General features: G+C 43.3%; 1 protein-coding gene across 2 annotated transcripts; it reads left to right on the top strand.

Annotated features, from left to right (window-relative positions):
• Positions 1–2,210: 2,210 nt before the first annotated feature.
• Positions 2,211–13,514, top strand: C1QTNF2 (C1q and TNF related 2). 2 transcript variants are annotated; one of them, XM_081899203.1, is made up of 3 exons: positions 2,211–2,579; positions 9,913–10,164; positions 11,247–13,514. In XM_081899203.1, exons 2-3 carry the CDS (start codon positions 9,921–9,923, stop codon positions 11,858–11,860), a joined length of 858 nt encoding a protein of 285 aa, XP_081755329.1. In that variant the 5' UTR covers positions 2,211–2,579; positions 9,913–9,920; the 3' UTR covers positions 11,861–13,514. The 2 variants fall into 2 exon arrangements, with proteins under 2 accessions (XP_081755329.1, XP_081755330.1); XM_081899204.1 differs by lacking the exon at positions 2,211–2,579 and adding an exon at positions 7,698–7,819.
• Positions 13,515–14,193: the final 679 nt, after the last annotated feature.

Raw genomic sequence — 14,193 nt, 5'->3', positions numbered from 1 at the left:
ATTGCCTTGCCCGTTGTGCTCCAGTGAAGCTTGCTAAAATTTTGCAATGTCAAAATGAGACTGCAAGCTTTAAAAAGCAGCTTCTATTTTTTTGGCTATGAAACAAGTACGTGTGGAAGACTCGCATTGCCTGAAGTGTTGTTTTAATACATACTAAATAGGTCACAATATAATTTCCTTCTCTCGTGATTCTATGATTTTATATATGTACTGCACAACATCTTGGTGCATGATGTTATCTGCAAAAGTGAACTAGCATTAGGTAGAAAACGTGAGCCAACCCTCTTCAAATGTTGGACTCTGCACAACCTGAATTATTTTGATAGGCTTGGTTGATGCTTCTTTTAGATCCTGGTATTGCTGCTTTTCGTTTATTTGATGTCTGGGGGGAAATTTCTTTAAAAGGCTTTTGGCTGTACTAATAGGCAATCTCAACAGACCAGCTAAAATCTATCCTGATGAAAGCAAATGTAGTCTAAGCTTAGCATTTTGTTTTTCTAATAGACATGGTTTATAGTATATTCTCTCTAGGGATGTTGCACAAACACTCCCAGACTTCACAAGAGGGATGGGCCAGCACAATATGTACAGTTTTCCAGTAACTAACAAATATAGCCTGGATTTTATGGACATTGGAGCAAAGGGGACTTTGAGAAGGGAGCAGTTGAATCACACAAAAGAGCTGGAAACCTTATGCCCAGGATCAGAAAGGAGCAATTCAATACCCTTTGCATCATCTGCACAAAGTAGTTGCTGGTACCTGGATAAAAGGCATCACCAGTCTAAGGTGCGAGAGGACTCAACTGCAACCAGGTTGGCACAAACTACAAAGACGCATGCATGCATGTGCAAAACCAAGGGTGGGACGATGTCATTCACATTCACCATTAGAATTTAAAACATAACAGAAAAAACAGGCAAGATAGCATGTGTGGATGGTACATGGAGTTCAATCTATTGCCTACAGAAGAAAGGTATGTCCCCAAGGGACATAAACTTCCTTTACCAAATAATGTGTCTTATGCTGTTACTTTGCATACTATTTCCAGACTAGTAGGTCAAATTTAAAGATGCGGTGAGCACAGCACAACTTATTAAAAGCAACAGCGGCAAGAATCCTTTTAGCCCAAAAATGGAAACAACAAGAAGTACCAACGAAAGAAGAGTGGCAGATGAAAATGATGGACTTTGCGGAACTGGCAAAGCTGACAGGAAAAATCCAAAATCAGCATGATCAAGTATTCCAAAAGGACTGGAGTAAATATATACGCTATTTGAAAGATTATTGTAAGCAATTAACATCGCTAGCAGGGTTGTATGAAGACTTGTAATGAAAAATTTTCTCCCTTTTTATATTTACCGGTACTTAAAGCTTTTCACAATTAGAAAACACAGAAAATGAAATGATATACCGGTATTATAAAGGTTAACTTTGAAAGCCATGAAGTGGGAGAGAAGGAAGTTGCTGGGCTCTAAAGATCCAAAGAGACATAAAGTGGATAACAATTATGTGATTGTATACAGTGGTACCTTGGGTTACATACGCTTCAGGTTGCATACGCTTCCGGTTCCACTAACCCAGAAATAGTACCTCAGTATAAGAACTTTGCTTCAGAATGAGAACAGAAATCGTGCGGCGGTGGCGTGGCAGCATCGGGAGCCCACATTAGCTAAAGTGGTGCTTCAGGTTAAGAACAGTTTCAGGTTAAGAACAGACCTTCGGAACGAATTAAGTACGTAACCAGAGGTACCACTGTATTATTATATTATTGTGTCCACATGGAGGATTTTTAGCAGCGCCAACTCATTGTTCTCCCCCTGCCAGCTACATCACCTCCCCTGCTTCAGAAGGTGTATCATCGGTCAATTTTCACTCACTTTTCACAGGAGAAAGAGTGGGAATTCCATTTTATAACTACCAGTGTGGACGCGCCCAAGTACATGCCATATGAGAGGAACTGTAAGCAGACTCTTGGCCAAAGCCTGGCTGAGATTTGATTGGACTGCTGCCTGAAGCCAGATAAAATAGCTGTCGGCCGCCAGATTCTGCCTGCCAGCCGAGCATGTTCTGGAGAGTCTCGTGTTGCTTTTAGGTGACCTTACACAAGCCAGTCTTCTGTCTGTGGGTGATAACACACAACTCCTGGCCCCCTTTAGGGTTTCTGAGCTTCTGCAGAGCAGGGCTTTTTCCTTTTTCCTTTCTTCTTCTCAAGTATCCAGAGCCTTCCAAGCATTTAGCCGCATGTGTGTAACGTTTTCTCCCCTGTCTCACGTGACACGAGGCAGAAGCTCAAACATTACACAATAATCAAAATATGCCTCTGGCAAAGCTGAGCCAAAAAGCTGAAGCCGCTGCAAGAAAGTGGGAATGCAAATGAAAGAAACCCATTTTTCCTAACATAGAGCAAGGCATCTGAGAATGCAAAATCGCGAGCCCTTCGTTTAAAGGAAAGGTTTTGCAAGAATAGCTAGGAATCCCACGAAGCTGGACAACTATGCTCTGCGGTGAAACATCTGTTTGAGATTCTTCAGCTTTCCTACTGGATGTCAGGATCTTTTTCTGGAAGACATTTGTGCCTGTGAGTACTATTTTTATTTATTAAAATGTTTTCTAAAGAAGACGTAACAGCTTGATCCAAGGCTGCAATCCTAATCCCAGTTTCCTGGGAGTAAACCACAATGAATTCAGTACGACTTACTTCTCAGTAGGTATGGTTAGACTTGCACTGTGAATCCCACTCGCACACTTATTCTCAGGAAAGTGTGCACAGGATCGCAGCCCTGCAGCCCCCATACATGTTTACTCAAAAGTCATTCCCCTCGGGTTTCATGAGGGCACTGTCACAGGTTTAACAGTGCGTAGGATGGCAGTCTTCGAACAGTTAATTCCTTGCAGACTGGACGGAACTCCTTAATCGAGCCAATTGCAAGTTAAAAAGAAGAATGCACTGGGGAAAACGCTGTGTTTAATTTATGAGAGTTGTCTGTCTGTGCAACCCTTGTAAAACTTTCCTCTTTCGCACAGAAACTTTGCAATAGGAAGAGTCCCAGGGAATCATTATGCTGGTTCAACAACAGCTAAGCTCCAACTTCTGAAACTGGGGGGGGGGGGGGGACAGAGAGAGGGGCCAAGTTAATTCCTGGTATCGTTATCTTCCCTCTTGCTGAACTCCACACCAGACAATTACTAACTACCCTTTTAGACTTGAAGACTCCACACTACCCTTAAGGTGTTGTGTCAGGGGTGCCAACCTGAATAAAATATTGTAGGGGCCCAGGTAAGACCCATCCCGCATAACAGATCACATAATTTAAATGGCAATACCCATCAACTTGGGGAGCACGGCCCCCTAAAATAGTTTATTGGGGGGCCAAAGCCCCCTCAGCCGCTAGGATATGGCTCCTATGTGTCATGTCACTGGGTTCTGATCAGAGGATGTGCTGTTTTTATACTAACCTCCTAGCCCTGTTTCTCCTAGAGACCCCCCACAATTTTACCCCCCACAAATTCCAACAGTTTAGAATCTGTAGCCACACAGATTTGGTATGAAGTGGCAGTTGCCACGTAATCTTCAAGTATGACTTTGGGACATAGGACTTTTGCCTTTGGAGGTCAAATTAAAGTTTCTAACAGGATCAGTCTGCTCCCCTTATCTACCAAACAAAAGCTCAGGTGAAGGCAAAAAAACCAAAACCCTCCCATCTTTCCAAATAGCTTCAAATCAAGAATAACAATTCAATTTCTTAGTACCCCTTCACCATTAGGTTCCCTTGTGGGTTACAACATTAGAAAGATACAAGATTAAAATGAGTTTAAACTATTTAATGTCAAGAATGGCTGGATTCATATTCAGTTGTCAAAGGATAGAATAAAGAGGGGAATCAAATCCTACAGTCTACAACCGAATCCAGCTTCTTTTTCCCCATTACAGTATTGCAGGTTGAGATTTCACCAACACCTTCCTTTCAACAAATAGGACTTGAGAAAATCAAAAGATAATAACAACAATTAATAGGACTTGTTACGTTTCATAAGTCAATTCCTGTTCTTAGATCCTACAGATTACCCCTCCCTCAGACAACTCTCATTGGCAAGCTAGCTGGAACCTAACAAAAATGTAGACTTGGGCCGCAGTGCCATACCTACTTGCTGCCACTTTTGTTGAACTCAGGCTATGTACACATTAGTGGCTGAAAACACAGTGAGGTGGTTTCCCACTGCTGCGTTTCAAGTTTCATTTGCACATTGCAAATGGGGATGGAGATGAATGTCTCCACTCAACTCCCATTACCTGCTTGGTTTCCCCATGCCTGCAACCCCCCTGAAAGTGGCTTTGGGTTTTCAAATCAGATGGAAGGTGGTTTGAAGGGAAAACGACCTACATATAGCAGCATTTCTCAAGAAACATTTTGCCTCACAACAAACCTGTAAAGTAGGCTAGGCTGAGAGATGGTGACTGGTGCAGAGGCTCATGGCTGAGTAGGAGTCCCTGTGCCTTGTCCGGCACTCTAAGCACAACACTGATGAGTCAACAAATAAATTATATCTGCGCTACTTTTGTTCTCGTGGTTTTTATTTCTTTGGAGGGTGGCTTTTATGGTTCATGTCGCAAATGTAGTTGGACCAAGCTTTGTTTTCTTTTTATTGTCAGCTGCCTTGAGCAACTTTACATTGTAAAAGACAGGATATAAATATTTATAGAGCAACAGTGTCTGAAAAGGGAACTATAAAATAGCCCTTTTTAGTAAGAAGGATGGCAAATGTAGATGAATATCCCTACACAGGTTCCAGGGCTGAATCACTCCTGCTGTTACTCAAATTCAGTCCTGGAGATCCTAGGCTGAAAATTAAAACTTGGTAAGTTATCCAAAGAGCAGCACAGTTTTTGGGGGGTGGGCGGTTACTGGAAGGGGTGTCTCAGATGTGGGTGAGTCTCCGTACAGTATTTAATTTCTTCAGCAATCAAGGATCCATTTTAGCTCTGCTGATTGTAAACGCTCTACAGAGTAGAAGGAGTTGTGGTCTCCACACAGATGATGGGAACCCACACAATGGAAAAAATTACAACTCCCCCCTCCCCATCCAATATGATTTATTCCCACCCCCTCAGTGACTTCCTGTATTTCTAGTTCTTTGCTTGAGGCATCATATGGATGTGCTGTTAGCCTGTTCAAAGATTCAGCTGCCTTCTGCTGAGCCAGGACACTGGTTAATCTTCCTCTGTATTGTCTCCACTGACTGGTAGAGTCTACTCAAGTTGAACACCCCCCCCCCCCAAAAAAAAACACCACCCAGTTAAAGGGCTCCTTCTCAGGGGCCTGGCCTGGGATCTTCATGATATGGTGCTAGTTTTAGTAACAAAAAAGTTTATTACATAGTCCCTAAAAAAACTGCAGTTTTCAAGTGATCAATAGAGGGGCATGGGGAGGTTTGAAAGTTGTTGGATTACAGTGTTAGAGCTCAGATTATATAGGTATCAAATGGCTCCTTAAACCAAGGTTACAGTTGCCAAAACGGAATGTCTAGTTGCTATTTGGGGGCAATGATTTTTAAAACGATTGACTGTGATTGATTCTCAGTTAAACCTCTGACTAATTCAGATGACAACCTTGAGCAAAGTTAAGAGCCTTGAGAATTTAAAGAAAAGTCACTTGATCCAGGGACAGTCCACCAATATATTGGCCTGTTCTGACCCCTTTTTCTTAATGGTGACTGCTCCTGCTCAGGCTGCACAGAAAAAAACATTTGGGTTCCAGAAATTCATTTCAATTGTGCAGATAAAATGTAACTGATAGAATTCTACAGGGTGGGGTACTAAGTGTGCGAAAACAGCCCAGATCCAACGATCCCCAGGCATGCACCTCCAGATGGAGTTAACAGGCGCTCTTCACTTGGCTGCAAGCAGTCAAAAGTCAGGTGCAAAATGTGCCTGATGCCTGGCTACTTTCAAACACCACTGGATTAGACCCTTCTTGCTGTGGAAAGAAAGAGTGCCTTATATGTAAGCTGGAAATCACACTGTGCATGAGAATTAAACATCTTACAAGTCTGTATCTCAAAGGCTTCAGCTGTTGAGTTCCAGAGGCCACTGGATCGAAAGCCAGTCCTTTTCTTGGACAGAACCCCTCTGCACCAAAAATAAAATAAAATAAAATGCAGTCATACCTCGGATTACAGATGCTTCAGGTTGCATTTTTTCGGGTTATAGACTGCCGAAACCCGGAAGTACCAGAACGGGTTACTTCCAGGTTTTGGCCATCACGCATGTGCAGAAGCACTAAATCACGCTTTGCGCATGCACAGAAGCACCGAATTGCAACCCGCACATGCACAGATGTGCCGCTGCGGGTTGCAAACGCTGCGGGTTGAGAACGTGCATCCCACACGGATCACGTTCACAACCCGAGTGTCCACTGTAAAATAAAGTAGGAAGGAAGAAGGAAGTGCATTCTTCCCACTGTTATAAGAAAAAACTGCTCCCTTCCCCTTATGGGGTATTCCAGAGCCCATATAGAGTCCTTAATTGGGTTCCCTATCAGTAGCAGAAAATAACAGAAGCCAACCAGAGTATATTCAGAAGCAAAGCAGCTAGTAAGCCTGGTCTTTATTCAAGGAACTGTTGCAACATGGTCCTCACTCCCCACACGCAGGAGGGAGGAGAACCCTGAACAATGGCGCGCAAGCCCTTATCTAGACTTTTGAAATTGCCCACCCTGTAGCCCGAGACCACCACCCCCTAAAACATCATACATATATCACATTTCCATGCACTCTGGTTTCCGTCACGGTGTTCCGTTGTGCCAGAAGCGGTTTAGTCATGCTGGCCACATGACCCGGAAGGCTGTCTGTGGACAAACACCGGCTCCCTCGGCCTGAAAGCGAGATGTGAGCTGCAACCCCATAGTCGCCTTTGACTGGACTTTACCATCTGGAGTCCTTTACCTTTACCTTTTACTACATATATCACAGAAGGAGGCAATCTACAGCACAAATCCTGCCTGCCAGGATACCTGATAATGGTCACTGATTACATTACCTGGGCAGTCTGGCAATTCTTTTGTGATGGTTAATACTTTAGTTCCTGAATCCAGGTCACAGGCTCACCCTATTCATACACAAATATGCCCTTAAGGGAGGATTTGCAAGCAAAAAAGACAATGGGAAGGCTTTCCCCATTTGCCTCCCTTCCTGCAGGGGAATATTTGAGGTCATTGGAAGAGTCAAAATGGCTTCAGGATTGCTCTCCCATACTATTTCAGACACATGGCTCATATATTTAGATATGTGTGCATTTATGAATATTTATTCTATATTTGAGACCTTAAAATTCTTATAACACCACCATCCGTGCTTTCCATTCTATCCAGCAAATGTGGCTGGCCTTTAGATTCAGTGATGGCTCCTCGGCTCCTTTCTGCCCTGTTGTTTCTCAGCTGCTGGATTTCTCCGCCTAAGAAGCAAAGTTATAAATGCTGATATTACCACTGGCGGAGTGGAAGCAACATATATTTATTCTGGCTTCTCAGTGCTTTAAAAATTAAGTCTGCCTGGAGGCTACAGCCCTTGACCTGGAAATTCTGACTGTAAAACTCAGATGTGTGTCTGGATTGGCTGTCATTGCTTAATGCTGTCATTCCCCGTGACGGGGAAATACTTTGCAGATGTCCAGACCCATTCACTTCTCATTACTCTACTTTTTTTACGGATCGAGCTCTGGCAGGTTTTATGTCTGAGGCCCCGGTGGTGACCCCTCCATCCCTCTGGCTAATAAAAGGGGCATGAGAATTCGATAAAGTTTATACATCTGGTTTTGAAAACGTACAAGGAGAGATGGTATTCAATAGGCACCAGCTTGCGTATTTCAGACATCAGGTATTACTACAGTCAAAACAAAAAAAATCCTTCCAGTAGCACCTTAAAGACCAGCTAAGTTAGTTCTTGGTATGAGCTTTCGTGTGCATGCACACTTCTTCAGATACACTGATGGACTTCCATTTCATGCGGCTCAATGTGGTGCCTTCCATAGTTCCAGTTACAGATAGGTAGCCGTGTTGGTCTGCCATAGTCAAAACAAAACAAAAATCCTTCCAGTAGCACCTTAAAGACCAACTAAGTTAGTTCTTGGTATGAAGAAGTGTGCATGCACACGAAAGCTCATACCAAGAACTAACTTAGTTGGTCTTTAAGGTGCTACTGGAAGGAATTTTTTTTTTGTTTTGACTATGGCAGACCAACACGGCTACCTATCTGTAACAGATATTACTACAATAATTGTGCAGTATTAATGGAGCAATTCACCAGTAACTGCTCAGTATGTGAAAAGCAGTTGCAAATAGAGGGAAATAGAGATTAGCCCTACCCCCAGCCTGCTTTTGCATGCTCTTAATCCCTAAATAACATTAATTTGTAACACATTTCTCCAGCAAGTGATTTGAGATGAGAAGATCCATGGCAAAGGATGCAGTGTGTGTTTCATTCCTGCCCCCCGCCCCCAAATATGCCACGCACACACAATTTATTCCCTACCAACCCAGATCTAAGGATAGGCTTGGGAAGTGATGAGTCTTAATTTTTATGTTCTGTTACTGGAATTTATCCTCCTCCCATCTCTACAGCTCAGAGCAGGAAATGACACCCATTCATATATATATAAAGCCAAATTCACATAGTACACTGTTCCATGACTTAACCATGTTTAAGATCAGAGTTTTATTAATGAATTGCCTTTACCTTTCAAATGCATCTAAGATGCTGCATAGTCATTGTTTTATCTTCATAACATCCTTGGAAGGCAAGTCACTTTTTCTTATTTCTCCTACTGTATTTTGTCCGTTTCCTGAAGCTGAGATTACGATGATAGCAATCTTAATGGTAATTGTAGTAATGCAACAATGCTAAGCATCTACATCACAGTCAAGAGTCCTCAAAGAACTCCATATAAATTATCTCCAGTAATCCCCTTACAGCAAATGGGAACTGATGCTTGACTAAAGCAACCTATGTAGTTCATATGTCTAAGAAGGACTTGATTGGCAGTTAGCATCATGGCAGTAGTTAAGAGCTGACCAGAAATTTGGCAGTGAAGGAAGGAAACAGATAAAACGAGCCGAACGTCAACTTCCTGGCTCACACCAGCTTCCGCTACTTCTGGTGTGACCTGTTTAAAGCTATTTATTTTGCCCATGGCTGTGCTTCAAATTCAAGAAGACGATCCACTGTTGTTGTTTAGTCGTTTAGTCGTGTCTGACTCTTCGTGACCCCGTGTACCAGAGCACGCCAGGCACTCCTGTCTTCCACTGCCTCCCGCAGTTTGGTCAAATTTATGCTGGTAGCTTCGAGAACAAGCCCACAATAATTCAAAAGCAGTTCTGTTTAACTTCACCTTCCTCATGCTGCAGACTCTCAAAATCCAAACAGCATCGGAAGGGCAACGTGACACCAGAAAGAACTAGGCGGGGATTTTGGCAGTCTGGGAAGAGGATGAATAAAAAGCTAAATGACAAGTTTCTCATTATACCAGAGAGAATTTACACACAAGGCTTCACAAAGTCTTTGGCGTGTTAGGGCAGGCCACGTGTTGACTGGATATTGCTAGCTAACCCAGCATTGGGTCTTTATTCCAGTGTGGCTGGCTCCTAGCAGGACATCAGCCTCTGTGGCATTGCAGAAGGTTCTGGAATGCTCTTGAGATAGATCAGGTTCATGTGCTGTGCCTAGCAGAACTGTGTCACCCAAGCAGCTCTGCCGTCATCTGCCTGTATGCTCAAGTCAGCCCTTTCCCATCAAAAGCTCTTTGGACATGGACCCTGGGATGCATATGGATTTGAACCCTGTCTGCTCTGAACCTTGCAGCGCTTAAGTGTGCCTGCTGCAATACAAGCCCATAACTATCTGCCTTTAATTTCTTACAGGCGTCACCATGATCTCCCTGGTTCTGTTTGTCTGGATTGTGCCCTGCGTGGCCAGTCAGCTCGTCAGCAGCTTTGCGAAAGCAGAAAGTCAGAAAGGTTCCAAGCAGGTCATCTGCAGCGTGCCAGGACCACAAGGCCCTCCTGGTGTGCCTGGAGCTCCAGGTTCCCCCGGGACGATGGGAAGGATGGGTTTCCCAGGAAAAGATGGACAAGATGGAAAGGACGGGGAGAAAGGGGAGACAGGGGAGGAAGGTAAGAGACTGCTGCTCCCTTTTAAAGCTCAGTCTGTAGCAACAGGAAGTGACACAAAGCAGGAGCATCCAAATGGGTCAATCCCAAAGCAGTCCCAGTTGGGTGCCTACCTGCCCTTATTAATGGTGTACTGTTAAATTTCGAAGTGCAGGTACTTTTCATGACACTCCTAATAGCCACGTCCCTTCTAAACAAACAAAACTGGACTTTTTACCAGTGCAGCAGACATTACGTCTGCATGTTTGAATTTTTAGAGATCTTATTGTTTGAAAACTATGGTGGGTCTATTTTTTTTTAGTCATGAGGCTTGAGTTTCTCACGAGACTCTGGGAGAAACCAGGCACCAAAATGACACAGGTGCTAATATCTCACATAGTCTGAGCAAGGATGACGCTATAAGCTGTGTCATTGTCTCTGAAAAATGAAACAACAGCATTATTATTATTATTATTATTATTATTATTATTATTAGCCAAGTGATTAGCCACAGTATTAAAACTGTGAAAGGGAATTATGGGGCAAAGAATTATGGGGATTATGTTTCTGCCTTCAAACAGGAGTCAGCGCTCCATCTTTTTCTGTTAAAAATAGTGGCGTGTATCCAACATTTCTGCGCAGCTCACACAGCAAACTTCCACATGTGCAACAGATTCCCCCTCCTCTCCCCTGTAGCCCCTCACCTGCCCTCAAAATCTGCTACAGAGGATTGAAGGACACCCCCCCCCCACACACACACCAGATTGGGGGTGGCACAGGGAGTAGAGGGAGAAATTGTACTTGGTGAGCATGAGTGGAATTTGTTTTGTGTAGGGTTGGATTCAAACCATGTTTTTTAAAAGTCCAGAACCTATTTTGTGTGCGTGTGTTATCATGTATACTAATATTCCAGGCTCAGATACTGACACTTTAAAGCAGTGAAAGTAGCTAAATGCTGCTCTGCCCCCACACCCAATATAGACAGAATCTGTTATTGAAAGGAGTTCCTATTGCACATCCTGCACGTAGCAATGTCTTGGAAACACCCTAAAACTCCAGTGGCAGCTAAGTGGCCAGTTACTTATGGAAGTCCATTTCTCTCCTAGGTCCACAAGGCAAGACAGGAAATCCCGGCAAGCCAGGGCCAAAGGGAAAGGTGGGAGCCATTGGCAAAGCTGGTCCTCGTGGTCTAAAGGGCCTGAAGGGGAACCCCGGGAAAAGCGGAGGTGTGGGGAAGAAAGGCCCCAAAGGAGCCCTCGGGGACCCTGGGATGCCAGGCCCCTGCAGCTGTGGGGCAAACAAAGCCAAATCCGCCTTCTCTGTTGCGGTGACCAAAAGCTACCCAAGAGAGAGGCTACCCATCAAATTTGACAAGATCCTCATGAACGAAGGTGCAAACTACAACAGTTCCAGCGGGAAATTTGTGTGCAGCATCCCCGGCATCTATTACTTCACTTACGACATCACTTTGGCCAATAAACACTTGGCCATTGGGCTGGTGCACAACGGGCAGTACAGAATAAAAACGTTTGATGCCAATACCGGGAACCATGACATAGCTTCTGGATCGACTATCCTGTCCTTGAAGCAGGATGATGAGGTCTGGCTGCAGATATTCTACTCGGAACAGAATGGACTCTTTTATGACCCTTACTGGACAGACAGCCTTTTCACTGGCTTTCTGATCTATCCTGACCAGGAATATCTCAATGAAATATAAAGGGAAAACTGTTGACAACAGCAACACCAGCCAACTCTAACAGGAAGTCGGACATGGAAAATGAGAGCTGCAATAATCTTTGAAATAGTCCCATCTTTGCAGAAGCAGTCTTAACCTGGACTGTGTCCCAGAGGCATTGCTATCACGTTTATAGATGATAAGCACATGGTGAGCACACGTTCGATGAACTACAATTCCAAACATCTCTGAACGTTGGCTAAGCTGACTGGGGCTGATGGGAGTTGGAGTCCAACAGAGTCTGGAAGGCACCGTGTTGCCTATCTCAATCTAAGCCTTGATGTTTCTTTGTGTCAGTCTGTGGGCCCCCTTAAAGAATCAGCCTAGCTTATAAATTCTGAGCAGTCAGATTTTTCATCATTTGTGGCCAGTCGCCATTGCAATATAATTCCCCCCAAACCCAGTAAGGCAATCCAAAGATATGTTGAAACATATCCATTTACAGAATGACAAATTATAAATACTTTAAAATTGTAATGCCCCCTCCCCAAATCATTTAGATCAGTGTTTCCCAAACCTTTTCAAAAACGAAAGACCCAGTTTTGCTTATCTGTCCCAATAATCTGCATGTATCCTGAAACCTGTCAGGCACAGCCCCTCCTTTGGCTAATCCAATCAGGTCTCTTGTTCTCCATCTTAAATCAATGCAAACTCAGATGACAAGATCACTGGGTTTTTCTAAAGCACCTTTTGTTTTGCTCAGAATCTATCCTGATAATGTGTTCTGGAGAACTCCCAAAAGGTTGCCCACAACTGTGACATTTGGGTTGGTCCTAAGGAAAGTGTTGCTATCTGCAGCTTACTTATAGATGCAATGAATGATCAAGGTTCTCTGCCTAATGAGACACTAAGAAACCCCCCAAGGCAAACAAAAAAGGATTAATTTATAAAGAAAGATGGAGATGACCATGTTATTTTAACAGTGGAAGAAAGATTATGGTCTTCAAAATCAGGAGCTCAACACTGAAGTGTCTTCAAGAGATCACAACACAGAATGATCAGAATATTATTTTCCCTGAATCTTTTTGTGTCCCATAATTTTGTCCTCACAGCTACTGCAAATCTCAACTGAAGTTAGTTAGGTATGGTGGAATGTTGGGTTAAGGCCAAGGAAACTCGGGTTCAAATCCCCCCTTAGCTCACCTGGTAACTTTGGGCCCATCACTATCCCTCAGCTAAACCTACCTCACAGGGTTGTTGTGAGGATAAAATGGAGGAAGGGCTTTGAAATCCTTGGAGGGGAGGCAATGTTGTTAATGAATAATAAATAATTGGTAAAGCAAGGAAGATAAATAGAAACCAACATGTATCAGCCACTTTAGGCTTTAATGTTGTATGCATACTGCCACCTAGTGACTACCATCTTCATTGCAAAAGGTGCTGCCTGAACAATACAATTTTGCAACCAAGCACTGGTGTTTTCACAAGTCAATAAAAGTTCACTGTTCACTGCACGTACAAGCAAACGATGCCATGCAGTTTTAAATGTACAGAAATCCAGTATGTTTTTTCCCATCAGTTGAGGATGGGTGGCTTTCCATTTGCATTTTCAACCCTTAGGAACGTTTTGTCAGTGCTTCCCGATATGGACCTTACATAACAAATGAATAATAAAAATCCAATTTTTTGGTGTGCACTTCCAGGAGGTGAACAAGAAATGTTTCCATGTGTTTTTTCCAGTTGTCAATATTCACTGCTCTTCCACACCATTGATCAGTTTATCAGAATGTAGCAGAGCTGTGTTCCCCTCTCACCTCAGTCAATTTCCCCCAACCTTTTCTGTACTGGGCATGTTCATTTCTGTACCCGCACCTGCAAGTGCGCAAGAGTAAACATTTACCAGCCTTAGATACCATGTTTCACAATGGGCAAAATGGAGACTTGTTTTCTTGATGGGAAGCAGTATCTATTTCCATTTGCTTTTTGGGTTGTGTTTTAATACTGAGCTCTTCTACAAGACTTGTTACAGAATTGTGCAAGAAGAGGTTCTTGTGCTAGACTTCCACATTAAAACACTTTCTTAAAAAGTCCATTGTATGCACTGATCCTACAACAGACTGCAAAAAGTGAAGCCCAATATTGTTTTTGTACTACTTGAGACTACTTGAAGTACCGGTACATCATTGGTGGTCTGTTCCACTGAATTGGGGAGGGACAGGGACATCCTCTTCCACACAGCTAGAGGGGCCGTGATTATCTTCACAATGGAAGAAATATCACATGCAATCAAGTGAGAATCAGCTTGAGCAGTGGTGACATTATAGATAATTATGGGTGATAATGTGGCCTGGACTGCTTTAACAAATGCTTCTTCT

This window comes from Podarcis melisellensis, assembly GCF_964234715.1.
Source record: "Podarcis melisellensis genome assembly, chromosome: 2".
In the NCBI taxonomy this organism is placed as follows: Eukaryota; Metazoa; Chordata; class Lepidosauria; order Squamata; family Lacertidae; genus Podarcis; species Podarcis melisellensis.
Note: the sequence above shows the minus strand (reverse complement) of the source record. Positions and strands in the feature narration are given on the sequence as shown.